The sequence below is a fragment of the Petaurus breviceps genome, unplaced genomic scaffold (assembly GCF_028583685.1).
Source record: "Petaurus breviceps papuanus isolate PSGF00001 unplaced genomic scaffold, PetGlider_PUasm1.0 156, whole genome shotgun sequence".
Taxonomy (NCBI): domain Eukaryota; kingdom Metazoa; phylum Chordata; class Mammalia; order Diprotodontia; family Petauridae; genus Petaurus; species Petaurus breviceps.
Genome location: NW_027185720.1, coordinates 13,941,881 through 13,967,739, shown reverse-complemented (window position 1 = coordinate 13,967,739; position 25,859 = coordinate 13,941,881). Strand labels below are relative to the sequence as shown.

The 25,859-nt window shown below is 52.2% G+C and overlaps 1 protein-coding gene and 1 long non-coding RNA gene across 3 annotated transcripts; one reads left to right on the top strand and one right to left on the bottom strand.

Moving 5' to 3' along the window:
• Positions 1-10,452: 10,452 nt before the first annotated feature.
• Positions 10,453-21,790, bottom strand: EIF3L (eukaryotic translation initiation factor 3 subunit L). 2 transcript variants are annotated; one of them, XM_069082115.1, is made up of 13 exons: positions 21,634-21,790; positions 21,243-21,291; positions 20,249-20,459; positions 18,157-18,236; positions 16,920-16,981; positions 16,315-16,384; positions 15,989-16,062; positions 13,855-14,026; positions 13,341-13,495; positions 12,468-12,638; positions 11,712-12,209; positions 11,037-11,117; positions 10,453-10,636 (listed from the first exon to the last, which is right to left on the bottom strand). In XM_069082115.1, the coding sequence occupies exons 1-13, from the start codon at positions 21,664-21,666 to the stop codon at positions 10,598-10,600; spliced, it is 1,695 nt and encodes a 564-aa protein (XP_068938216.1). In that variant the 5' UTR covers positions 21,667-21,790; the 3' UTR covers positions 10,453-10,597. The 2 variants fall into 2 exon arrangements, with proteins under 2 accessions (XP_068938216.1, XP_068938217.1); XM_069082116.1 differs by lacking the exons at positions 18,157-18,236; positions 21,243-21,291; positions 21,634-21,790 and having other exon boundaries at positions 20,249-20,458.
• Positions 21,791-22,355: 565 nt separating this feature from the next.
• LOC138156668 (uncharacterized) lies at positions 22,356-25,632 on the top strand. The gene is made up of 3 exons (XR_011167203.1): positions 22,356-22,854; positions 24,075-24,164; positions 24,305-25,632. It is a non-coding gene; the product is annotated as an uncharacterized lncRNA (long non-coding RNA).
• The last annotated feature ends 227 nt before the right edge of the window (positions 25,633-25,859 follow it).

The following is a 25,859-nucleotide window of genomic DNA, read 5'->3' as shown; positions in this document are numbered from 1 at the left end:
CCCTCAGCAACTACGTGCCCGAGTTACTGTGGATTAGAGCTGTCAGGGGCAGGACCATTGTCTGCCCTATTCGTATCTTCAATGCTTTGTGCACAGTGAGCATGTCATGTTTTTTTTCTTTCTTCTTTCTTCCTTCTTTTCTTTCTTTCCTTCTTTCTTTTTCTCTTTCCTCCTTTTTCTTTTCTCTTTCCCCCCCCTCTTTTTCTCTCCCTCTCTCTTCCCCTTCCTTTTTCCTTCTCCCTCTCTCCTTGTATCCTCTGGTAGGATGTAAGCTCAATGAGGGCAAGGACCACATCTCATCTCAACTATGGAACGAATTGTTTGATGAATACAGGACAGACATGACCCCATAACAATGCCCTGGCCCAGACTGGCCCAGTGGGCAGGGCAGGAGATAATTTCAGCTATATACAGTAGAAAGCACATGGGCTCTGGAGTCTGAGAGCCTGGGTTCCGATCCTGCCTCTTACAGACACTGCTGTGCCACATGGGGAAGTCCCTCCACCTCCCTCAGTTTCAGTTCCCTTGGACTAGACCCTCTAAGGTCCTCCTCCTCTAAAGCCCAGGTCCCATGCTCTGTGGGTGGCTTGAGCAAGACACTTGAACTTGCTGGGCCTCAGTTTACTCCTCTCAAAGATGAGGGGGTTGGAGTGGAAGACCTCGGGCGTCCCTTTCAGGTCTGGCTTCTAGAGCTCTCCTTCCTGGGGCTGTGAAGCAGTGATTCTCCCAGGGCAGCTGGCGAGCAGAGCTGAGGTGCCCCAAACAATGGAAGCATGGTGGAGTCTGGGGAGCTTGCAAGAGGAGGGGATCAAAGCCTGTAGGGACAGCAGGAGGTGTCCTGGGAGCCTCAGGAGGGCAGGAATAAACCACAGGCAACTTCCTGCCATCCCAGTGGGCTCTGGAAGGGCAGAAAGTCCTGACTGTGCAAGGAATAAGGAAAAAAGTCAACCTTGAACCTAAGGATGGGGGTAGGGGACAGGGTTTTGTCAAAGCTGGGAGGGGCCTGAGGACAGGGGATGTCAGGGCTGGGAAGGGCCTCAGAACAGAGAATGTCAGGGCTGGGAGGGGCCTCAGAAAGTTTAAGTCCAGAGTTGGGAGGTAACCTTAACAAAAGGCTCCAAGGACATAGAAGGTTAATGTCAGAGGCACCTGGTTGGTAGATAACAGAACTCACAACTCAGACCTTTGTTACAATGTTTATTGGTGACTGTTTTTCTGTCACTTTCACTGGTGAATCTCTTCCTCTTCTTCCACTAAATTCCCCTTGTTGAAACAAAGTCTAAAACAAAAGGAAAGAGACACAAGTCATCAGCCTTTGAAGATGTTCCTGAGCTTGGGTCTCCCCCAAGGAGACTGTGGGTAGATTTCAGGGGGTCTGTGAACTTGGATGGGGAAAAAAAATAACAGCCTTATTTTTACTAACCTTTATCTAAAATTGAGCAGTTTTATAAATATTATAATTTATATTATAAATAAAGATGACCAATATGGTTCTGAGCAGGGGTCCCTAGGCTTTAGCAGACTGATGGCTGGAAAAATCCAGGACATAGAAAGGATGAACTCCTGCTCTGGGCCAATCCCCTCATTTTGCAGATGGAGAAACTGAGACCCAAGGAGGGGAGCCCTGCAAGTGTAATTGGCAGAAACAGGGCAGAAAGCAAGTGTCTCATTTTCAGCCAGCACTCTTTTCCTCGGCCTGTGATACTTTCTTGACCTGTACACAAACATCTACACACTTTTCCAACCTGAACTCCTTTCCTGTGTGGCCCTGGAGTATGCCTGGATAAAGATACCTTCCCTTTCCTCCACCTCCCATCCATTGCACAGCTCATCAGCCCTCAGGGAAAAAGAAACCCTTCTATTAATATCCATTGTCCCTCAGTCTGTCTCCCACTGAACCCTGATAAAATCCTTTGAAGTCCCAGGGTCCCAAACACGGCAGGCTCTCTGCACAGGCTGCCTCCAGCTTAGGCAGGTACACAGAGGTCAGAAGCTTGCCTCGGGTCAACGAACAAGTCTGCCAATTACGCCTCAGGCTGCCTGGTCACCAACTCAGAACTCAGGGCCACCATTATCCTCTAACCATTTACACCCTTTGAATTTTTAACTGCATCTAAAACACAGGGTAGGACAAACAATGAATTGTCATTAGCTCCAGGGAAGCAGGTTTAAGAGCAAAGGGGGGGGGGGGGAAGGGGACAGAGGCTAGAGCCAGAGGACTTGGGGTTGAAGCCTGGTTCTGCCACTTACTAGTTATGTGACCTCAGGCCCTATAGATACCCCCCCTGAGCCTCAGTTTCCTCATCTGTAAATTAAAGGTCTTTCTCTCAATTTTTAATCAGAGAGAGGGGCATTAGTAATAGTGATGCTGAAGAAAGGAGGGTCATTATAACAGTTTTTTTAAATGCCCAGAAGAAAATAAAAGGAATCATAGAAAAGCTTTAAAAAATTAGAATTTATTATAGACCTTTTTTAAAATTGAAAATCTAAACTAGCTGCCTTGCTCTAAAACTATGATTCTATGTAAAAAGGATCATTTTGATTGCTAAAAATGGAAATTTTCTTGTATAAATAGAACCTATGTAACCAGAATAGAAAATAAGCAGAAAATTGGGGGGGGGGAAATCTTTCATAGAGAATCTCTCAGATAGCATATGACTAGGTTGGAATATTGGTGGTGAAGACAAAAGGAAACAATGCACAGGTTGATTTAGAAAATCGTGGAAATACTTGGACTTATGAAGGAGGAAGCTCTCCATCTTCAGAGAAAGAGATTACAAGTGGAAATAAGTACAGAATGGTCCTACCTATAAGTGAATAAGTGTCTATGTTCATGTTTATAGGTGTCTATGTTTATGTATATATATAGCTACACTTAATTGTAGACTTCTTTGAGGGGGAGGAAAAAATAAAGCAAAAAGTGCACAGCAAAGAAAAAAGAAAATCAATAAGGAAGCAAAGAAAAGCCAGGCAGCTTTGAAAGTGATGTGTAGTATTTATTATACAGGTTTTCTTGAAATGGAAATTTATTGTTTTATATTGAATTCTCTCTTACGGTCTGCTGTATACGTGGCATTTTTTTTCTTTTCTCGTTTTGTATTTAGGCTTAAAATTTTTTAAATTACAAAAGAAAGAAAAGAAAAAGAAACGTCCAAATACTCCACCTGGAAACCAACATTTCTCATGAGCAGGCATCAAAGCCCATTTCTGTTAGGTGTTTCCATTACCTTGGAAGGTTTTGAGAAAAAGAGATCTCTCCCCCAAAATGTAACCAAAATCATACTGAAAGTGCATTAAAGGAAATGAAAATAAAAGGAAAAATGGCTTTCAGAAAAGGCATGAAAAGTGGTATTCAAAACATTGACAATACCTGCAACTTAAGCCATTCACCCAAAGTCATCAAAATCCCGGGAGTGAAACAAAACCTGGTGACCCTGTCTTTACACAGCAGGTGTGCTCCCGAAAGGAATAGAAATGCAATGTTTGTCAAAGTGGAATCATGTTTGAAACGTATGGTTTAAAGATGTCTCTTGCTAGTTCTTTGGGAACTTTTGAGTGTGAAAAATCTGGATGTTTATCTCATGGTGTTCTGAAGGGAGGCTTGAGGAGAAGGCATCTCCCAGTTCATTTTCCCTCCTGAGGTGACATACACCTTGGTTCATTTTCCCATCATTCTTAAGATGGCTTCTCACCTCTAACTGGATATACAAGCTCATGATTTTGTCTTGAATTTCTTCTTCTTTCCCCACCACTAATGAAAGCACTGAAACTCAGAACTGAAAGAACCCACAAAGGCTTACAGGATAACAAATTGAGACATAGAAGGGAAATTAGAGATCACCAAGTCAACCAGCTCTTTTTACACATAAGGAGACTGAGGCACAGAGAGTTGGAATCACCTAGTCACTGGCATCTAACAAAGGATCTGAACCCAGGTTTCCTTGACTCCAAGTTCAGTGCTCTGGCCATTACATGAGTGGTACTAATCTGGGGTCTATGAATTAAAAAAAAAAGATATTTTGATAACTGTATTTCAATATTATTAGTTTCCTTAATAAACCTATTTTATCTTACGCATTTAAAAAATATGAGTATGAGGAGTCAATAGACTTTACCAAGTTTTCCAAAGGAGTAAGTCATACACACACACACACACACACACACACACACACACACACACACACACGGACAAAAAGTATTCATCAAATGTACCTACTGTGTTCTAGAAGCAGTTGGGTGGTGCAGCAGGTGGAGGGCCATGCCTACAGTTGGGAAGACCTGAGTTCCAATCCAGCCTTAGATATTTATTGGCTTCATGACTGCAGCCAAGTCACTTCGCCCTGTTTGCCTCAGTTTCTTCAACTATAAAATGAGGGGATTAGACCAGGTTCAGCCTGAGGTTCCTTCCTGCCCTAATGCTAGGATATGAGACTGACTTGGACCGACATGAGGCAGAGGGAGTCAGGGATGTTCTAGAGGGTGTTGGGGGAGGGGAGGGTTCCTGGCAGAGAGATCTGAGTTAGCTTCCCAGCCCTGATACTAGCTTCATGATGGACTGTCTGAGCCTCGGTTTTCTCATCCGTAAAATGGGGACAATAAGGCTGGCACTGGCTTCCTCTCAGGGTTATGCTTAATCCGTAAATACTCTGCAAACTGTCATGTGCTCTAGAAATGTTATTTCTAGAGATGTTATTCCTGCCCAGTCTTCAGAGAAGATCTCTAGGGATACAGGCAGGAAACCCTGCCCCCTTCCCCTCCTTTAGAGAATAACTCTGGGCCAAGGTAGGAAGGCCACAGTGACCCAGGGAACAGCTCCTGACTTATCAAAGTGCCACCAGGAAATGTTACAAACACCAAGTGTTGGAGGAGGCAACAGCTTTAGTACATTGAAGCCAACCCTTACCTAATCTAGCAACAGTTCATTAAAGCTCCTTTGGTTCAAGGGTCTGTTCTAGGTGCTGGGGACCTAAAGAGCAGTCCTTAACCTCAAGGGCCTACCTGGGGGAAGGAGGGTGTCAGGGCTGGGAGGGGCCTTAGAACAGGGGTGAATAGAGTACCAGTCCTGGAGTCAGGAGGACCTGAGTTCAAATCCAGCCTCAAACACTTAACACAAAAACTAGCTGTGTTACCTTAGGCAAGTCACTTAACCCCAACTGCCCTCCAAAAAGCAAAAAAAAAAAGAACAGGGGATGTCAGGGCTGGGAGGGGCCTGAGGACAGGGGGTGTCAGGGCTGGGAGGGGCCTTAGAATATAGAATGTTAGAAGGGACTTTCCCTCTAACACTTTCCTACTAATTCATGGAAACTGAGTCTGGGCCTATCCCTCTGAGAGCCCTCAAGGCTCCTGCAGTCACTCCTTCTGTCTGGGACTTTCTCCCAGGTCCTCCTCCTCCTGCCCCTGGCCTGGTGCAGGGCCTCCTTGGGGAGTGATGGGGTGGCTCAGCTTCCCCTTCCCACACCCCCACCCCAGGCCCAGCTATGCCCCCTTTCCCCATCAGAATGTAAGAGCTCTGAGGGCAGGCATTGTCTTGTATCCTTAGCCCTGGCATCTAGCTCAGACCTGGCTTTTCCTGATCGCCCAATAAAGTTTCTCTTTCTGTTCTCTCTTCCTTCTCTTCTCCATCCCAGATGATCCCACAAAACCCTTCCGAGGATGTCTTCCCCCTTCCTTTACTTTCTAGCCCAAGAGAATGGCAGGGGGTGGTGGGTGAGCTGGCAGAAGGGTGAGCTGCTGGGAAGGGAGGCCACCCAAGTCACACCTCAGACATTGCCCGTGGATGGCGCAGAGATTCGAATTCTAGTGGAAGGTTGATGTGTGACCTTGAACAAGTCACTTGACACCTTTCAGCCTCAGTGAACTCATGCATTCCAAGGCCCATTCTTCTCCCCCCCATTACCCTAAACCAGGCTGCCTCCTCCCCACTTTCCCACCTTCAGTCTTTGTTCCAGCTGTCCCCTGAACCCCATCTCTGTCTACTGAGTTCTGTTCTATTCAGAGGTCACGTTCCCCAGTGAATATAAGCTTCTCAGCAGCCAGAACTGGCTTCTTTCCTTTATCTCTGTGTTCCCAGCATATAGCTCCATGCTTGGCCTGGGCTAGTGTTGAATAAATGCTTATTGCCTGATTAATCAACCTACTCTGACACCCTCATTTTGTTATCCAGGAAACAGAAGGGAGGCGACCTGCCCAAGGTCACTCAGGCAAGTGGTACGGCCAGGATTCAAACCCAAGTCCCACCTCCAGGCACATCTAGGGTGTTCCCCACTACCCCAGTGGCATCTGGTACTATACTCTCCATTTCACTGAAAATAATAACAATTATAATCATCCCTGCTTATATTTGTATAATACAAAGGTTTGCAAAGTGTATTACACACTTGTCTTATTCATTCGCAGATGAGGGAAACTGGGACCCACTGAGATTAAGCCCAAGGTCAAGTAGGTATGAAGAGTGGGAAAAGAATCATCCAGCTTCAGTGTCAGTGATTTCCAATTAAGCCAGAGGGTTTAATTAAAATTAAAAGCAGAGGGTTTGCTTTCTCCTGGAAAGCTTTTCCATTCTCCCCTTCTCAGCCCCGCCCCCAGGGGCAGTCAGGACACTGAGGGGGCAGATCTGCAGTCTCATGGGTATTGATCAGGACTAGCACTGGTCAGCTGCTGAACTTGACCCCAAGTCTTCAACCCTCCAAGGCTGACCTTCCTCCTGGCCCTTTCTTTGTACCATGGTCTCCTTTGGGACGTTGGTAAACCCCTGCTCAGAATGGTTTTTTTAAATTCATAAAATGAGGAAATGCTCAATTCTAGTCAGAAGTTAGTGAAAAAATAGATGCAATTTTAAAATTCCCACCCAAGATTGCTGACCTCCTGAAAGTCCTCCCCAGGCTGAGGTCCTTGGGTTAAGAAGCCTGCTTAGTGTTTCCCTGACCCTTAATCAGTGATCTGGGGCCTTCTCCAATGGTCCTGATCCACATCTGGCCACAGCCCTGCCTCACTTAAATCCAAGTCACTTGCATGTCAGGGCATCATCTTCCTCTTTGAGAACGAAGGACAAATACAATCAATGATCTAAAACACAGGAGACCATCAGTAAATGTGCTGAACTGGACTGAAGTGCTTGGCCTTGGTCATGAAAGATTTCTAACTAAAGAAAAAAGTTCAACTTTTCTTAGGAGTCACTGGTGCCCTTCACTCTGTCCTATATACAGGAGAGGGACCAGAGAGCACAAGCCACCTCCCAGGCTCACCCAGCTCAGGGCAGTGGAATGTAGGAGGCTGGGGCATCAGGAAGTTTGTTAAAGGTTCTGGATTTGGGAGGTGGAGCCAACAAATGAGGAAAGATTCTGTTTGTAGGGAGCAAGTGACAAAGGAATGCCAGGCAGCAGGAAGCAAGGCTCCCTTCGCCTTCCACAGGTGAAAAGGAGAGATCAGAGGATCCATCAGTCAGTCAGCGAATAAGCATTTGCTAAATGCCTACTATGTACTAGGCTAAACACTCAGGAGGTGAGAAAGGCAAAAGGCAGTCTGCCTAGAAAAGACCTGGGACGTTCTTGCCTTTTCATTTTATGGAGGAAACTGAGGTCCATGAGCCCCCATCCCCATCTCCTCCTCCCCTGCTTGGAGATTCAGGTACCTTTGGACTGGTTCTGACTCTCACCAGCACACGTCTCTATTTCTTATTGCCCTTCCATTCCTGCCAAACTGGTCCCAGCTCCGCCTTTCATCTCCCACCTCTGGGACTTTGTAAAAGCTTCCTTAAAGGCTCAGCTTAGGTGAGGCCTCGATTTCTCAGTGTAGGGCCCGGAAGGCAGGCAGGGCCTGGTTCTGGTTGGGCCTTAATTTTTTTTTTTCTTTTTTGGAGGGGGGAGGCAGGGCAATAGGGGTTGAGTTGCCCAAGGTCACACGGCTAGTGTGCCAAGTGTCTGAGGTTGGTTTGAACTCAGGTCCTCCTGACTGCAGGGTGGGTGCCCTATTCCCTGCACCACCTAGCGGCCCTGGCCTTGATTTTCCCAGGATGTAGTGTAGCCCCTCAAGGGCAGAGATCATTTCTTAGGAAACACTTGCTGGATCAGCCTGTGTTCCTCATTCCCACAGCCTGTGAGTAGCTATGAACCCAAGCTAACCTCACTGCTCCCTCATGTGGAAAGCAGGGCCCTTGTGAGGAAAGCACTTTGATGCCCTTGGGGTGCTTCCTCAATGCGGGACCCGGTTGGGGCCTGAACCCCTTTCCACACCAGGCTGTGTGGGAGGGGCAATGCTGTTGGCATCTGGAGAAAGGGCCCTCATCTCCCCCTGTGCAGGAAGCCACTTCTGAAGGGGTGGCTCCCCGGCCTGGAGGGTGGCCTAGGTCCAGGGTCCTACAGTGCAGCTTCTGGAGGCTGGTGGTTCTGATACTGCCTGGCCTTGACTTGGGGTGTCTAGATGCGGGGCAAGTCTCTACCCCGTTTCCCCTTCTTTCCGTGAGGGAGCTGGGGCAGAAGCCTCTGGCTGCCCTGGGCAAGAGCCCCCACAAACATAATGGGCAGAACTATCATCCAACTCCTTCCTCCCTGTGGGACAGGCTTGATGCCCGGCCTTCCTCCAGCCTGTGCCAGGCAGAGTGGAGCAGAGCCCGCCCCCCTCCTACACAAGGCAGTGCCACGGAACCTTTCCCAGGCCTCTGGCAGATGGCCCCAAGCCTGCCCCTCCGGGCACAGCCTGGGCCTGTGTGGCCCCGCCCAGGGCCTGCTGGCTGCACTGCCTGGAGCTGGAAGAATTTGGGAGGCCACTGGTCTGACCCTCTCCATTTTACAGGGGGGACACCAGGCCCCAAGGAGCCTAGTCATGACACGCAGAGACAGATGGGGATCTGAACACACGCCCTGCTCTGAAGCTGCTTTCCTAGGTGGAAAGGGATGAGCGACAGTGAGAAGAGAAAGGATAACCATTGCAGACCCCGCTGTCCAGGCACAATTCTGGCAGGAACTGGGGGCACCAGATCCCAAGGAGGTTTCCAGCTGGTAGTGTAGTGGGCAAAATTGGGAACACACAGCGCCTGGAGTCAGAGTTCAAGTTCCACCTCAGAAACTTCCCAGCTGTGTGACCCTGGATAAGTCATTTAATTGCTGCTGGCCTCAGTTTTCCCCATTCTGAAATGGGGTTAAGGTCTCTTGCCTCCTGAAGGCTGTAAGGTGCCTAGCATAGTCCAGGGCTCACAGTAGGCACTTAATAAATGCTTTTTTCCTTTGTGCCCAGGACAGGTGGCTGTGATTGGGAAGATGCAGTTGGGGAATACGTATCATGATCTCTAATAAAGTAACATCAAAGCTAAGTGACGTGGGTACAGCATTTTACAAGCACACAGCGCTCGGAACCTGGAGTTAGAGACCTGAGTTCCAATCCTGCTGCAGGCACTTCCTAGTTGTGTGGCCCTGGCTAAGTCACTTAGCCTCCCCCCAGCCTGGTTTCTCATCTGTAAAATGGAGGGGTCAGCCTCCAATGGCTTCTGAGGCTGCCAGCTGCTACATCTATGGGCATCTTCGGCCCTGGCTCAGGAAGCCTGGGTCCGGACCTGGGCTGACTGGGCCATCGGCCCTTCCCTCCTCTAAGCCCCACCTTCCTAATCTGCAAACAGAAGGCAAGGCCAGCCTTCCCCACCCCACAGTAAACCTGTAAAGGCTCCAGAAATGAAGGGACAGCCCAAGGTCATCCAGCCAGCAGGTGTGATCCTTCTCCCAGTGTAGAGTGTGCACAGGCCTGGCTCAGAGCTGGGAAGCCCATTTCCAAGCCCATGGCTGGGGCTCTGGTCCCTGAGGGACAAGCCCTGGGCCCAAAGGACCCAGTGCACAGTCTCCCCCGAAAAGGCGAGGTCACAGGGCCCTCCAGCCACAACATCCTGCAGCTCTGCCCAGCAGGAAGCCCTCCATCCTGTCCTGGGACAACTCCATTACAGCAACTGGATGGAAAGGGGGCTGAGGCACCCTCTGTTGCCAAGGGCTCTGGGGGGGGCTCCCTGCACGCAGGGCATCCACCCTCTGTCTACACCCCCAAGGCAGCTGTCTGACGGTACCAACACTAATCACAACCCAAACCTTATCAGTTACCAGCTGGGTACAAGGTGACTGCCTGACCATGCCAGCAAGGCGAGCTCGGGTCACAGCGTCAAGGTGGTGCCACACATGACGGTGCAGGGGAATAAAATCTGGGGGTCTGGGCACACTTGGTCTCTGGGCTTTGATGGGGATAAGGTCCCGACTATGGGCGCCAGCCTGCAGAAGCATATTCCACCACCAGATGCCCTGAGAGCGGCTCATCAGGTTATGAGAGCAGGGCCCAACTGAGGCTTCTCCACCATGGCTCCTGACAGCCCAGGGTGCAAGGTCCAGCCTCTGCCCAAGGAGGCCAGGACTGAGGAAGGGAATCATGGGGGCTGTCCTCTCCAACAACGACTGAAAAAATCTCACTCCGAGAGGAAGATCTCTTCCTGGGATTTATTTAAATGTTCGTCCCCAGCAAGAAAGGCCCGCTGGTTTGGACACTACAAGACGGAAAACACGCTCTGCTGCCTGGACGTCAGCACCCACAGGAATTCTGGACAAATGTGGTGAGAGGCGGAGCACCCTCAGGGTCTCTGGCCCATCTTCTTTAGGGTTCGATTGAGCTAGAAGGGAACAGAGAAAGCAAGATCTGAGCCATCTGCATGTCAGGGAGGCCTGTTGCTTCCTCTAGGGTGAGGGAAGGAGCCAAGACTCCTGCTGCAAAGGCCTTAAGTGCCCCCAAAGGCCATCAAAGAACCCCACCGACCCCAGGCCTATGTGGACAGCCATTCCTCTGGAGCCAGGAAGCATTCCCAAGTTTGTACAAGTGGGACCAAGTAAAGAGGCCAGATTTGTCTGGTCTGAGGAAGGCCTGGGGGAGAGGAAGCCGCTGTGCCATGGCCGTGCAAGCCTAGAGTTTGTGGATTTAGAAGGCTGCTTCTGTGAGGAGGAATGTGGGGAGCCCCCTCCCCTGGGGCCCTTCTGGTGCTGCCCAGGTGGGAGGATGATAGCTGGGCCTCTCACCTCCTCAAATTTATGGATCTGTCGGATGAAGAAGTCTCCGTAGCGACGGGCCACCTTGGTGTCGGCAATGTGGATCATGTCCTGGGGGAGGCAGTGAGAGGAGGCATGAGGCAGGGCAGAACGGGGCAAGAGGCCTGCCAGGGCATGGCACTCTGAGCCAGGGGGCTGAGGCGCCTCCCCGGCCCATGCAGCTGAGGCCAGGCCAGCCTTCCTGCCCAACTAAGAGACCCGAGGCTCAGCAACTGCGCTTCACCTTTCTCTTTCTACAAGAGGACTGACCCGACTCGCTCTTGTAGTAGCTTCAGCCTTATGGGGGCTGAGGAGGCAGCGAGGGGTCGCACAGATCTGCATTTTTACAGAACCACAGGATGTCGGAGGCAGAAGGGAGCCCATCAGGCCACACCCTAGAGGATCCCCCCTTCCCTACCCCAGGGCCTCTGACAGAAAGTGGGGGGTGCAGGCTGGGCCCGCGTCCCTCCTGCCCTCTGTATGTGGCTTCCACATGAGGCCCCTTTCAAACAATCCTCAAGCAGCAGGGGTGATAATCCCCTCCCCACTCCAGGAGTGTGGCCCGGTCACCGAAGGTGCCACCTCCATCGGTACTTGGGGACATCCCTGGCCCCCTGTCCCAGCCAACGTCTCCTAGGGCCCCACACCGGGGGTCCTGGGCCGCACCTTGTCGATGTAGAAGTCCACCTCCGAGGCCGACTGGAACTCGCCATCCAGCGCCGAGATGCCGCTGGTCCACACCAGGTTCTTCATCTTGTGCTTGAAGACGAGCAGCTGGATGCGGAACTCCTGCTCGGTGAGGTCCAGGAAGCCGGCCAGCTTGGCCACGGGCATGGTGGTGTAGAGCTTGAGGAAGCTGCGGATGGTGGAGAGCTGGGCCTGCTGCTGCACCTCGTCTGCAAACACCTTCAGCTGCTGCAGGAAGGGCTCCTTGTGGTAGTTGGGGTGCACGTTGTCGTAGTTGGGCACGACAGGCGACAGGAACTTGGGGCAGGAGTAGCTGAAGAGCTCCTCGTACACCTGCGGGTCACCCTTCTGCATGCGCAGCATCTTGTCCCCGTACTTCTCCCGCAGCTGCAGGTGGATGCTCTCATCGATGCGCATGGGGTACATGGTCAGGGCGATGGCCAGCAGGGCGTGCATCTGCTCGTTCTGCTTGTTGATCTGTCCGGGCCGCGGGACGGAGACGGTCAGAGAGCGCGGCCCGACCACCCTGGGGCCTGACTGCTGGGCCTGACTGCAGGAGCCCGACCACCCTGGGGCCTGACTGCTGGGGGCCCTCCACCTTGGGGCCCGACCACCCTGGGGCCTAACTGCTGGGCCCGACCACCCTGGCACCTGACCTACCAGAACAGGCCTTGGCGGCACCCCCTGCTGGGTGATGGCCAGGGGAGGCCTTGGCCCGGCCTGACCCTCACTTACCATCTCGTACTTGTACGTCGTCCTCTGGAACATGCTCTTAGTCCTCTGGATGTAGAGCAGGATGTTGGCGAAGACGCGGATGGCGTCCTGGTATCGGCGCATCATCAGATAGGCAAAGCCCACGTAGTAGTAGGTGGTGACCTGGCACTCGGGCACCCGCGAGTACATGCTCTGGGAAGGGCGTGGGGCTGTGAGGGGCCGCGGCAGCCCCGGGAACATGAGCCACAGCCTCCCTGCTCTCAGCCCTCCCCGGAGACTCAAACTCAGTCACTAGCTTCCTGAACCCAACTCTGGAGAAAGCGCTTCCTGCCTCCAGCCAGGCCCGAGCCCCCTTCACACCCTGCTCTTCTCCCCTCCCCAAACACCACAAGTGTCACAAGTCCCCGGCAGACACAGGCTGAGGTGCCAGGGGCGAGCCTGAGTGTCTGCACTGCGTTAGCTGGTGTTCACACAGGCTGAGGCTCCTGGACGGCCAGACTCACTACACCCGGGAGGCCTGTGTTCAGCATCGCACCAGGGGGCACAGGACCGTCTGCCCGGCCCGGGTGCTCAGCCCTGCTAGCCACGGGGCAAGCGCTGGCCCAGCCCGGCCGAGCCCCTGCGTAATGGAGGACGCGGGGCCTGCTCCTGAACTGAACCAACAATCCCCAGCAGCTGCTCCTCCCACGCTGGGGTATCCTGATCCTCCCTGAGACAGGGGAAGGAACGGCAGCGTGTCCCACAAGTCTCAGTGCTTAAGAAACAGAGCTTTGGCAGCCATTAAGCGGACAAGCTGCAAAAGCTTTTAAAGACTAAAATACAGGCAGACCTTCAGCAAGGCCCCGGGAGGCCCAAGAGGAAGTGCCCTGACCCCCCACCCGCCCCGGGCATTACCTTCTTGTTGAGCTCAATGTTCTCCAGCACCTTGATGGCCTGGTAGTAATCCCCCAGGAGGGAGTGCAGCCGAAGCAGCCCCACCAGGCTGAAGTAGCCAAGCATCTTGTAGAGGGAGTGCCGGCCATACTCGCCGGCCACGCTCTCGGGGTCACCTGGGCAGGGGAGGGACGACGCCTTGGAAACGAGCCCCAGCCACCCCGCACAGAACCCAATTAAAACGTGACTGGGAAACACTCGGCACAGTAAACGTGCCGCGTTGACAATGCCCACTTGGGGCCCTCTGTGGCCTGCCAGGGCCCTCAGTAAGCTGGCTGCCTCTGGGCTAGCAGAGGACACAAGGCTGGGGAGGGTAGGGGGACCCCAAACATTCCAGAGCCAAACCACCCCCTCTGGGTCACTGCAGGAGGCCTGGCATTAGGCCTGGCCCACACACCCCAGGGATGAGCAACCCAGACCCACAGCAGGGCAGCCGGCTATGTGGGGGAGGAGCCTGGCGGCCCCGGCCTCTCACCTCCGCTGGTGTAGACCTCGAGCTGTCGGTTGATATTGGATTTGTCTACCAGGGAGTGCAGCACGTTCAGGACGCTGTGGACGTTCCAGATCTTGGGGTTGGAACGAAGAAAGTCGATCTCCTCTTCGGACTTTTTGGCTGTCTTGCATCGGTACTGGCTGAATGACTGGAACTGTAGGGGAGCGAGAGCCCAAGGCGAGAGTCATCTAAGGGGCCCTGGTTAGAATCCTGTGAGTGTGGCTGCCCCAGAATGGGAAGCACTTCCGTGCTTTTGGAGGGCAATTATGAAGGTGCCTGAAGCCTTCTGGGCCTTTTTCCATTAGCTGCCGCCATGACTGACTACTAATTCTTCTTTCCCACGCAGCTAACCTGGGATCATGTTTGCTCTTTTGCTAATTAAATAAGTGACAGAGGGTGGCTAGGGAGTAAAGCACTGGCCCCGGAATCAAGAGGACCCGAGTTCGGTTCCAGTCTCAGACACTTAACACCCACACACAAAAAACTAGCCATATAACCTTGGGCAAGTTACTTAACCCCAACTGCCCTCCAAAAGGCAAAAAAAAAAAAAAATAAAAGGAATAAGTGACAGACAGTATTTTTAAGTGTCCAACCTGATGGCATCTTGGTTAAATTTCTTAAGCTCATGGAATACACGGATACCATGAAAGCCACCACACCAACTCGTCCAGCCATCAAAGGTCCATTAGCAAACTTGTGTCTGTCACCAGACCCTCCACCTTGTTTGTCCTGGACAATAAAGGAGCTTTGGCTCTCTGAGAGAAAGCTGCCGGATAAAGCCAAGCCCGGTTCATTCTAAGGATAAACTCGGCTGATCCTCTCACAATCCCACAGATGCGTTAGCCAATTACATTTGTAACCAGGGTGACATCTGGCAAAAGGAGGAGCTCATACGAGCCACAAAAAGGAAAAAGGCAAAGGAACCTGGGTGACCCAGGGCTGGGAGCCCCATCCGAGACTCTGCCCTCAGGCTCTGGGGCCTAACCACCCTCTGCACCAGTGTTTGCCTCCTTCTGCATGAAGCTGATAGCTTTAAACTGCCTAATGGGAAGACACATGGCTGCCCGACAGCTGGAGTGGGAGAAAGGAGTGACCGCATAGGGTCTGGGGTCTATGCTTCAAGGGCCCTCAACCACACTTGGGTGGTTCCTTGGCCAGGACTCAGCAGAGAACCCTGCACTGGGAACCAGCCCCTGGGTGGGCTTCCTGGATCTGCTCCTTTACTTCACGGGGCTCACCTAACCTCTCTGGGCCTGTTCTCTATAAAACAGAGAGAAAAAATATAATATGGGGTCATACTAGAAGAGGGCCCCGAAGGCCCTACCCGATGGCTCTAAGTCCTAAGGGTAAGTGTCACCAGAACTGCAGGAGTCATGTTCCTTGTGAGGACCATTTGGAGGGCAGGAATCATTTGCATATATCCCACATGCCTTAACCCTGCTGTAGGAGAAGCTGGGGGTGGGGGAAACACAGGCGTGGGACCTACTGGGAGAAAGCCTGCTTTGCGCTCCAATTCTTGAGATTATCTGAGAGACCCTGGGGCTCAGTTTGCTCATGTGGGCATGGACTAGACAGCCTCTGGGGCAGGCCCCTGCAGCCTCTAAGTGCCCGCTGCATGCTTGCCTGGACCCACTACCAACCCTGGAGAGGCCTGGGGAGAAGAGAAGGGAGGGGAAGAGGCACGTCCCTCCTCCATGACCTCATTCAAACAGGGTCTGATTTGATCTGACCCTGCCACAGTCTGCATCCCAGCTCCTTCACCTATTAACAACTATGACTCCAGGGAACCTGAACCTCAGTTTCCTCAGCTGTAAAATCAGGACAACTCTAATTAAATCTCCCAGAGTTGTCCTAAGGTTCAGAAGAGGACACGGGCACCAACTATAAAGTGTCAACCACCATGATCGCCAGGGAAGGAAACTGTCCACACAATCCCTGCTCCCCCATCTATGAAGTGGGGGTGACACCTACCGTGGGCTCCCCCAAAATTGTGCCCAGTGGTAACAACCAATCATTTCAGCCCCCCCCCCATCCTGACAGAAACAGGGGATGTCCTCCCAGGGGAGGCCCAGAGCACAGGGCTGAGAGGCTGGGCTGCTCCCCCCAAGCAAGGCACCTGGTAGATGAATTCATCGATGATATCCCACAGCCACTGGTTGGGCAACTCGAGGGGGGCAGGACCATCGGCATCTGCAGAGGATAGACAGCAGCCATGTCATTAAATGGAGGGAGATCAGGCACCGACTCCTGTACTCCTTGAGACTGGGGAACATCCGGGGAAAGGGGGCTCGCTAGCTGGGGACTGAGTTATAAAATCCATCGTCATCATCATCATGTGAATCCCAGCCCTCACGCCCTAATTGTGAAACAACCCACTTCTGAGAGGTGGAGCCCCAGCCCTCCCGAGCGCCTCCCCAAGCCCTCTGGGGGCCTTGGACTCACTGAGGATATAGTTGAAAAGGTTGCAGTAATTGTAGTAGGATTCAAACCTCTGTTCCAAGGAAGGCCCACCCTGGAAAGATAGTGAGAGGATCCAAACTTCATTATTCAACTAAATCCAACAATTCTTTGCCAACCGGTAGCGTACAAGGAATCTGCTGGAAAACACCTGATGACTAAGCGCCCACTCCAGAGTGAGAAGAAAGGGGGTTATGCCACCAGGGAGGGAGGAGAACATCACTGGTGGAGTCCAGAAGGAGCAAATCAATGGAGGTGGGAAGTGAGGAGGGGACAGGCAGAAGCAGAGCTCTGGGGGACTGTGGAGCAGGTGGGCAACTGGCCAAAAGGGTGGCAGCTGAAATCAGCCACACGGAAGGGCACAGCAAGGCTCGGCGGCTCGACCAGACACATTACCACTTCTGGATGGGATGGTTCAGGAGAACATTACTTTACAGCCAGCCCCTCAGGCTGAGGCAGGCCAACAGTAAGAGCCCCGACCAAGGAGAAGGAAGACCCAGGGCTGCTGCCACAGAAACCAAAGTGGTTTGTGGCAGGATTTATCAAGACAAGCGGAAGTCAGAAGCTGGTGGCCCCTGGTAGATACTCACACTGACTTTGGCATAGATGTGTCTGTAATAAAGCTCCTTATACAGGATCAGGAAGACTGCATCTGTGAGAGACAGCAGAGGCCAGTGAGCTCCCCAGGGCCTTGGGGGTGGGGTTTCTCGTCCCAGTCCCACAAGGTGAAGCCCTGCTTCTGGGAGCACATCCAAGAACACAGCACCTCCTCCTGGTCCCAAACTCAGCTGACCTCCCCCATCCCCAAACTCGACATGACAACATCATAGTTACAGACAACTTGAGAGGGAGACCGAGCTCCCGCATTTAAAGCAGAGTTGGGGCTCAGAGAGAGGAACATCTGCTGAATCCAGATCGTGGGGCTTGTCCAAGGTGTCCTGACAACAGTTACAAAGGATGGTGCCAATGCCCAAAGGCAGTGCCTGCGATTCAGCATGCTGAAGGCCCCTCAGGGGATGAGCTGAGGGAAGGGTCAGAGGGAGTGGCCATTCTCCAAGGCCACATTCTTCTACAAAGGAGGCCAAGCCCCTCTGCAAGCACATCCTTTGCTCTGTCCTAAGAGCTCTTAGTGTCCTTTCTATATGGTCCCAAGGCAGCCATTTTATCCATAACCACCTGAGGTTTTCCTTGTAGCAGGGAATCTAGCGTCAACTTGTGCTAATTCTGGGTGATTACCTGGTTACAGGTAAAGGAATTTCTGGCTCAGCGCTAAGATGCCCATTTGCTAGTAGTTACAGATTCCAGACTAGCTCCTCCGTGTTTGGGGAGCGATTCACACCTAGCCCCAATCTCATCCGTTATATTCTGACATACCAACATCCTTCCTTTCCTACAGCCTGCTCTACCTCCGAGATGGGAAACGTTGACACTTGTATCTAGAGGCCATTTTTTAGAAGCTCTGAGCACATGTAACAAAGGCCACTTCCTAAGACAGTCTCTGTTGCTCAGCGTGACTGGTGGCAACAGCTACCAATGAGCCCTTGGGTATCTCTACCAAGCTGACAGACCAGTGAGGGCCAATGACAGCTGGAAAGATGGAGAAATTCTCCCTCCAGCGGGTTCCAGGTAAAATTTACCTAGGGAGACTTCTGGCAGGGAAAAGAGTTCCCTAACTAGTAGAGATAGTAGCCGTAACCCCTAGAAAGTCCCAGAGACAAAGGCTGGTGCTCTCTGGCTGTTTCCATCTCAGCCCTTCCCCAAGATTCTCTTCTGGGAAGAAAAGGAGTAGGGCCATAGGCAGCTCCTACTCAAGCCTGCCAAGCCTACCATTGCCGACTTGCGGGGCGATGGCCTCAGCTTCTGGCCAGGGAGTATTCTTGAAGAACCTTTCAGTCAGCTTGGTCCAGCTAAAGGAGAGACAGTTGGAGAGAGGGAGGGGGAAGGGAAAGAGAAAGAGAGAGAGAGATCAATCTGGCAGGAAAATCAGCACCACGGAAGAAAGTCTGTATCCTGCATTTTTAGCCAATATCTGTCAAAAACTATCCATTAATATTCAACCACTCCTTCTTAAAGGGATCTAAGTGAGCAGTTTCTTCTAGTTTAATGAAAGTACCTTTGCTCTAAGCATGTCCACTTGCATTTTCATGAAACATGACAAAACTCCCAATAAAACATGGGCACGTAGGTCTGTTTTAGGGCATTTCATTTACTTCACACAAAAAAGTTACCTCAAAGTCTAAGAAACCTCTGTTCCTGAAATTATCTAGGGGGGTCAGAGATGAACCAAGAGAGCCAGCTCCCACCAGGATGAGGCCAAAGACATCCCTGCTTGGTTTGGCCACCACTCCAATCCTAGGAACCCTTAGGGGACTTGTGTGAAAATGTGGCCAGGTCTTTAAGAATGAAACAAACCAAGGGCCTCAAATTAAGACTTTGTCTCCTTGATTTACTAATTGTTTGCAGGTGGGCCCAAGGATTTCTAACCAGGATGCCTTAATGTTATTTCTTGAATATTTCTCAAAATTAAAAAGGAAGATTTTGTGCTCTGGACAAGATTCTCTGCTGCTCCCCTGCTTTCGGCCTCCCCAGCCTCCTTCAATGTCCCAGTCCAAACTTGCCCTTTATACCTTCCCAGCTCCTCTCGTGTTTGAGCTCTTCTGTCTTCACAAGGCACCACCTTGGGGCAGGCTCTCACCACCTCCCACCTGCATCATTCCCACAGTCTCCTAGTGGGTCTTTCTGCCTCAAGTCACTCCCTAGGCCAGTCTATGGGACAGGCTGCTGCCACTCCCATTCCTTAGGTGCAGAGCTAGCCCTGGGAGCCCTTTATCATTGCCAATGACTTCTGACTTAGCTGTCAGAATAAAATGTGAAGTCCAGTTCAGCAAAGGTCTCCACAAGCTGGTCCCAACCTACCCTCCAGCTTTAATGGCTTTTACTTCTCTTAGCAAACTGGCCTCACCCAAACATGACCTCACTCACGCTCCATCTCTAGCCACTGGGTCTTCAGCTCAGCTGACCCCCATGCCTTCCTTCCTCCTTCCCTGTACCTCAGACATCCAGCTCAAGCACAGACTTCTGCATGAGGCCACTGCTGATTCCCCTAACCACCAGTGCCCTCTCTCAACTTCTCTGAACAGAACTATTCTGTATACACTAGTATCTACTGTTACATTTGTTATTGTTGTACGGTCTTGTCTGACTCTCTTTGATCCCATTTGGGGCTTTCTTGGCAGAGCTACTAGACTGGTTTGCCATTTCCTTCTCCAGCTCATTTAACAAATAAGGAAACTTAGGCAGGCAAATGCGGTTAAATAACTTGCCCAGGGTCACACAGTTATTAAGGGTCTGAGGCCAGATTTGAATTCAGGAAGATGAGTCTTCCTGACTCTGGGACCAATGGTCTAACCCCTAGGGCAACACCTGGTTGCCCACATATCTCTGTGCACACATCCATACTGTGGTCTCCCCATCAGGATGTCAAGAAGGGAAAGGTTTGGCTTTTGTACCTGTCAAGTGCCTAGTGGCTCCTGGGATGTAGTACGCACTTATTAAGTGCTGACTGATGCACCTCCACAGCACCACGGGCTTCCGTACTCATCCCCAAGAATAACAGCTGATCCCCAACAAGAATTCTGAGCTATTTCGAGACCATGCAGCTGAACTCTTCGAAGGTTCAGAGTGGTCAGGAACCACAGCCAACGCTTTAGTTTATGAAGACTAGACCAAATGGGACAGGAAAGCCTGAGAAGCTGCTAGACCATGCCAACTGTCCAACACAGTTTGAGGGAAGAGGCAAATTCTTCAGTAAACTAGGGCAGACCTGCCCTGCCCAGATTCCCTCCCAGGGACATCAGAAGGAAAGCTTCTGTACAACCCAGAGCAGGTGAGAAGAAGTCACCCCAGTGACCGTCCACACCTGTTCTCATAGATGTCCTGGATCTCATAGACTTTCTGGTCGATGACGTCACTGGACACCCGGCTTGCCTGAAGCTCATAGACTTTCTGGTCGATGAGGTCGGAGACGGTTTTATGGAAATACTGGATAAAGTTCTTGATTACTTCTGGAATCACTTGGTAGGTCTGTTGTTCATACTGGCGTTCATATGCCAGGTCCTGCTTTGGGTCTCCTATGGGTCACAGAGATGAAAAAGAGTGAGACCATCAATGACTCCCTATCATCACAGAGCGAAAGGGGCCTGAGAATCCTCACACCCAGAGCCATACTGAGAACAAAGGTTTAGAGTGAACCCCAATTATAAAAGTAACCGATGGGGGGGATGGGACCTCGACCCCCTAAATAAAAAAAAAAAGACCGAGTCTCTGAAAGCAGTCTCACTGGCATTTCACCCAGGGCATCTGCCCCATCCCTGCCTACCTAGATACTCAATAATCCTTTGAACTGACCTTTCACTGTGGCTCTAGGACCAGGCCAGACCACCTAACACCTTTTATTGTCCACACCTGGCCGGCCCCAGACTATTTACCACTCCTTGCTTCCATCCAGATCTTCTCACTGACCCTTCTTCCCTTTCTTTTGGCATGTAAATATCACACCCAAGCCATCAACCTTCAGCTTTTCTGGCATCACAAACAAACTTGCTATACTGTGACTGAAAGAAGGCTTGCACGGTCGAATCCTTTTGAGGCAAAACCCCTGTGCCCCTATATTTTGGGGGTGCCAGCACCCTAAATCACAACGGGAACCAGCATTCACGTGACTTAGGACTACAGCACTTCTAATACCAAGACATCCACATAAATCCCACAAATCATCCTAAACAAACCACGCAGACTGGCTGGTGGATCATTCCTCCATCGAGCACCATCTGGCTGCGTGCTCCGCGGGGGGCAATGACTGGGCAGCGACCCGCAGCCCCAGGGGGCCCGGGGCCCGCTCTCACAGGGCTCACCTGTGTGCATGTCATAGTCGCCGGGGTAGGCGTAGGGGTCATAGGCGCCCTGCAGGAAGAGAGAGGAGAGCCGCGATCATTCCCCTCCTTCACCCGCCGGCGGAAGGGACCCGAAGCCAAGCTGGGGGCGGGGTAACCGGCCCCAGGCATCGGGAAGGAGCCGGGGCCTGGCCTCGGAGCGCGGGGAGCCGAGGCTGAATGGGGGAGGGGAGGTGTCAGCCAGAGGAGAAGATAAAAAAGGGGGAAGGGGAGGGGAGGCGGCGACAAGGCTGGAAAAAGCAGGGCAAGGAGAGGCGCCGGGACCCGCCGGGACTCCGCACCTCACCGCACGCCCACCCCCCGGGCCCCTGAACGGGGCCGGCCTCGACCCAGGGGGCAGGATCCCCGTTACCTCATTGTCGTAATCTTCAGCCGAGTAGGACATGGCGGCAGATCAGGGTCTCGGCTCAGAGAAGGACCGAGCAATCGTGCGGCGAGAGCCGGCCGCCCGAGCCTGCGCAGTAAGCCCGGAAGCTGAACCGACGCAAGCACACTTCCGGGACAGTCGGCCAATAGGATGCGCCATGATGAGAGTGGCGGAAGTGGTTTTTAAAAAGCATTTCCACCCCGCCCCTCCAGCTTCCCACTGGTGAGGGCCTGTGATACGGTGATGTTGTTACCTTATTGGTTTTTGAATCGGCAGAGGATAACTCAGGAGTGGCTAACCAACGCAAGAAAACCTTAGCCCTGCCACATCCAATATGGAGGCTCCTCCATGCCGACCACCCCGTTCCTGCGTAGTAAACCCAGACCGAGGGCGCCTGAACAGCGCCTGCTTCTGTGGCACGTGGTGCAGACCTAAGAAGGCCTATGGATTGAGCGCTTGGAAGCGCCTTGTGACTCTTGTTTATCCCCTTCACTGAGCACAGTGGAAAGATGAGTTTCTAGCCCTTCTCTCGGTGGACATTGAGATTGCAGCAGGCGATGGCCACGGGCAGCCCGGGCGCAGGCGGCCGTGGAGCGTTACGTCAGCGCCGGAGGGGGCTGGGCGGGGCAGAAAGGCGTTGATGACGCTTGTGCTCCACGCTGGGATCTGCGCAGGCTCCCCAAGCTCTAGCGGCGTTTCCCAGCCTGTGAGGAAAGGGGCTGTATTCCGCAGGGAGGCTAGTCTTTGATGTACCAAAGATGCTTTGGGAAGAGGAAGGCTTGGTCCTTGGGTGTCTGACTTGAACTACATATCCCACAATGCTCTGGGGCCAGAGAGGCCTTACACATGGTGACCTCCCATATATCCCATCATGCGTCAGGGCTAGGGAAGGCGACATATCCCATGAAGCTTAAGCATGGAGTGGGGGAGGAGAGGGCGTGCATACAGCACTATATCCCATGATGCTTTGAGACAGGAACTAGTCCTTATTTGGGCGGAGACACCAGGTTTAAAAAGTCCCGGGAGGGGTTGGAGGGTGGTCTATGCTCCGCCCTCTTCCCCTCCCCCATTTCCAGGACCCGGCCCCCTGGGGCCTCTGTTCTCATCCGTCGTCTCTGAGTCTGAGGCTTCTCTTCTGTTAGTGCAGTTTCTCCCTTTTGGACCTGAGTTCGAATTCTGCACCCTTGCCAGTGTCTCGCTCTGTGGGTAAGACACCTCTCTCTCTGAGCCTCAGTTTCCCTTTCTGTAAAACCTGGGGGGGGGGGGGGGGTGGAGGTTCTCCGAGGTCTCTGGAGCCTCCAGTGTGCCCCCCGTCTCCACCTGCGTGCCTTAGACTGGAAGCCCCTGGAGGGCAGGAACTGCCTGCCCGCTTTTATTTCTGTAGCCCCAGCGCCTGGCACACAGCAGGCGTTTAATAAGTGCTCGGGAGTCTTTCATTCCCCCTTTGCCATGGGATTTCCATTGTTTCAGACTCCCCCCTCCCTGTCCCCGCTGCTGTCAAGCTCCCCTCCCAGCCCTGTTTTGTCTGCACTTGGAGAAGGACCTTGTGCCAGTCTCGCAGAGAGACCCTGAACACATCATTAGCTTTTCAGAGGCGGAAGTGTCAGTTTCCTTTAGGACCCTGTGCTCTTGACCACCAGCCTGACCTTCGGCTCATCCTTTTTCTGTTCTTCACTTAAATTGAGGTTGGTTAAAACCCTTCCCAAGAAACCACGACCTTTCTGGTGCTCACCCCACAAGAAACGTTGAATCACCGGTTTTCTGCCACCCAGACATCGGTGATTTACATATAACAACGAGCCAGCTGAGTGGTCTCCCTTCCTTCCTGCCCAGTCTCTGAGGCTGGGAGGGGGGGGGTGCCAGCCGCTGGCCTCCGAGCCCCGGGGGCCACCTCCAGGTAAGAGAGCCTCCCCCAGGCTTAGCATTTCCTGTAAGGATTGGCCTGTAAACCACTTCTCCAGTGCCGCGGTTGTGTCTTGCCTGTATCTGTAACCACTTTTCATGTTGCATACTGTAGGCGCTAACACCTTGTCCACACAACGTTGAAAGTCACTTGAAGTGAGTTCCTGCTCCCCACAGATCACCCGCAGTCCTAGGAAGAGATGCTGGGATGGTCACTCTAACTGGGTGACAAGGGTCCTTCTCCTCCCCTTTGGTTAGAGGCCTGCCCAGGAGAAGTGGGAGGAAGGCCTTTTGTCATCGGGCAGGTGCTGAGTGCGTGGCCCCCACTCTGCTCTCTTCTCCACACACGGGGTACAGGGTATTGATGTGCCCCTGGCTCTTGGCACCTGTGGTAGTCCCACAAAGCCCTCCATCAGCTTCCCTCCTGGCCCCTCACCCCTCAGGGGTGAAATCAATGTCCCTCCCCCACGCTATTTATTCAAGCTGGTTTAACATACGTGACCTTGTTCTGTGTTCACTTTGAGGGTTAGGATCGTTTGGAGAGAACTAAATGCCCCTGAGCCAAGGCAGAGGCGGTAGGAAGGACATCAGGAAGGCCCTGAGAATCATCCCAGGTGAGCATTAGACTGGATTCCTGATGATCTATGAAGGCCCCCAGCCAGAGAGCTGGGTGTCTGTAGATCAGGGTTCAAGAGGGACTGGTGAGGGTTTCCCACCGTTCAGGTGACCCTGAAAAGGACTGTTTGTTGGACAGGTAGGAGCGGCTTCCAGAATGGGGAACCTGGCATCTAAGGGTGGCAGAGGAGCTATTCCAGAGAAAGGAACGCCGGCTTTTTACACGTACTTCCACTACCAGCCCAAGTGCTGCAGGTTTCTGGTTGACTGGAATAGGCTTACGAGAGGTCGGCCTCGCTCTCTGTGTTTTCCGCAAGAAGGATCATTTGACTTAAGTAAAATAACGTATCTGAAGAAGGTCCTAGAATCTTGTGGCTCCAAAGTTAAGCCAGGGTAGTGGAAAGCGTTAATTGATTGGCACACGGAAGCTTCCAGAAGGCACCAGAATGTTCAGGAGCAGCTTCACAGGGCTTCCATTGAGAAACTGGAAGACAAGATTCGCACATTTGAGTCTTTGAGGGATGCTCGAGAGGCCTCAGGTGCTCACAAAACTCCCCAACCTCCAACTCCAGCCTCTGTCCTGCCAGTGCCAGCTCAGGCTCCAGCCGCTGCCTCTTTCATTCCTTTAACTCCCCCTCCTTCTTTAACCCCAACACCTTTTGTAACCTTAGATGCTAGAGACTCCTGCGTCTGTTCTTCCAGCCATAGAGTGAGAGAGTACTTAGAGTGGAGAGGGAATTCAGGGAATTGCACTACTTTCAGGCCTGAGGACTTATCACCTTGCTAGCAGACTCTCCAACATTGAGCAAGAGCCAGTGGAGTTTAAGAATCAGTTGAGTGTTGTTATCAATGTCTTTAAGCCCTCCTGGGCAGATATGGACAGACTTCTGACAATGGCGCTGCCCACCAAGGTTAGATAGCGCCTCTTTAATATGGCGCTCTGGCCTGTGGATGATCCTGGAGAGGGGCCACACTCGGTGTGGCTCTGGTGGGCTTTACTCAATGCCATCTAACGGGTGGTCTGCCCCAGAAAATCTGATTGGGGGAAAATTCTATCCTGTAAGCAAGAAAGGAATGAGCATGTGTTAACATATCTAGATCGCTTTACAGAGATCTTTGAGGAGCACTCTGGCATGGACGCCTCAGACGACGGTGCCACCCAGGAGATGGCAATTGCTTTTGTCCAAGGCCTCCTCCCCCAAGTTCAGAAGCAGCTGCGTGCTTTTTGTGTGGGGTGGGAAGGAAAAGGCATCTATGAATTGGCACTTCTAGCCCACTTCTGCTGGAAGCTGAAGCAGGATGAGATGATGGCCTGGCAAGGCCCTAGGAGCCGTAGGAGACGGGGTCCTAAGAAGTCCTTTGACCCTTGGGCATGTTTTTACTGTAAACAGCTTGGGCACTGGAAAAAGGAGTGCCCTTATCGGTTAAGATGCCAATACCAACTTAGCCAATAAACACTTTGCACCTTCCTTGCCTGAGGGACAGTTGCTCTTTAAAACCCCCACTGGAGGGGATCCTCCAAGCCCATACTCTGAGAAATGACTCCTGCTCAGATTTGTTTTCTGTCTTCTTTTGTAATTTCATCTTCTGCCTTAAATGCCTAAAGTCTGGGGCAGAGCTTTCTATTCTAAGATTTTAATAATGCCTAACCCAAGGGCTAGGGGTGATGGGGGGTTCTTTTTAGCTCCTCAGTG

Bases quoted from the DNA above. Each gene is read 5' to 3' on its own strand.
- EIF3L (XM_069082115.1), bottom strand. From the start codon at position 21,666: ATGTCCTACTCGGCTGAAGATTACGACAATGAG. The intron at 12,639-13,340 runs GTAATGCCCGGG...CGCCCTTCCCAG, and splicing joins ACATTGAGCTCAACAAGAAG to AGCATGTACTCGCGGGTGCC. The intron at 11,118-11,711 runs GTGCGGCCCAGG...TGCCTCCCCCAG, and splicing joins TGGACTTCTACATCGACAAG to GACATGATCCACATTGCCGA.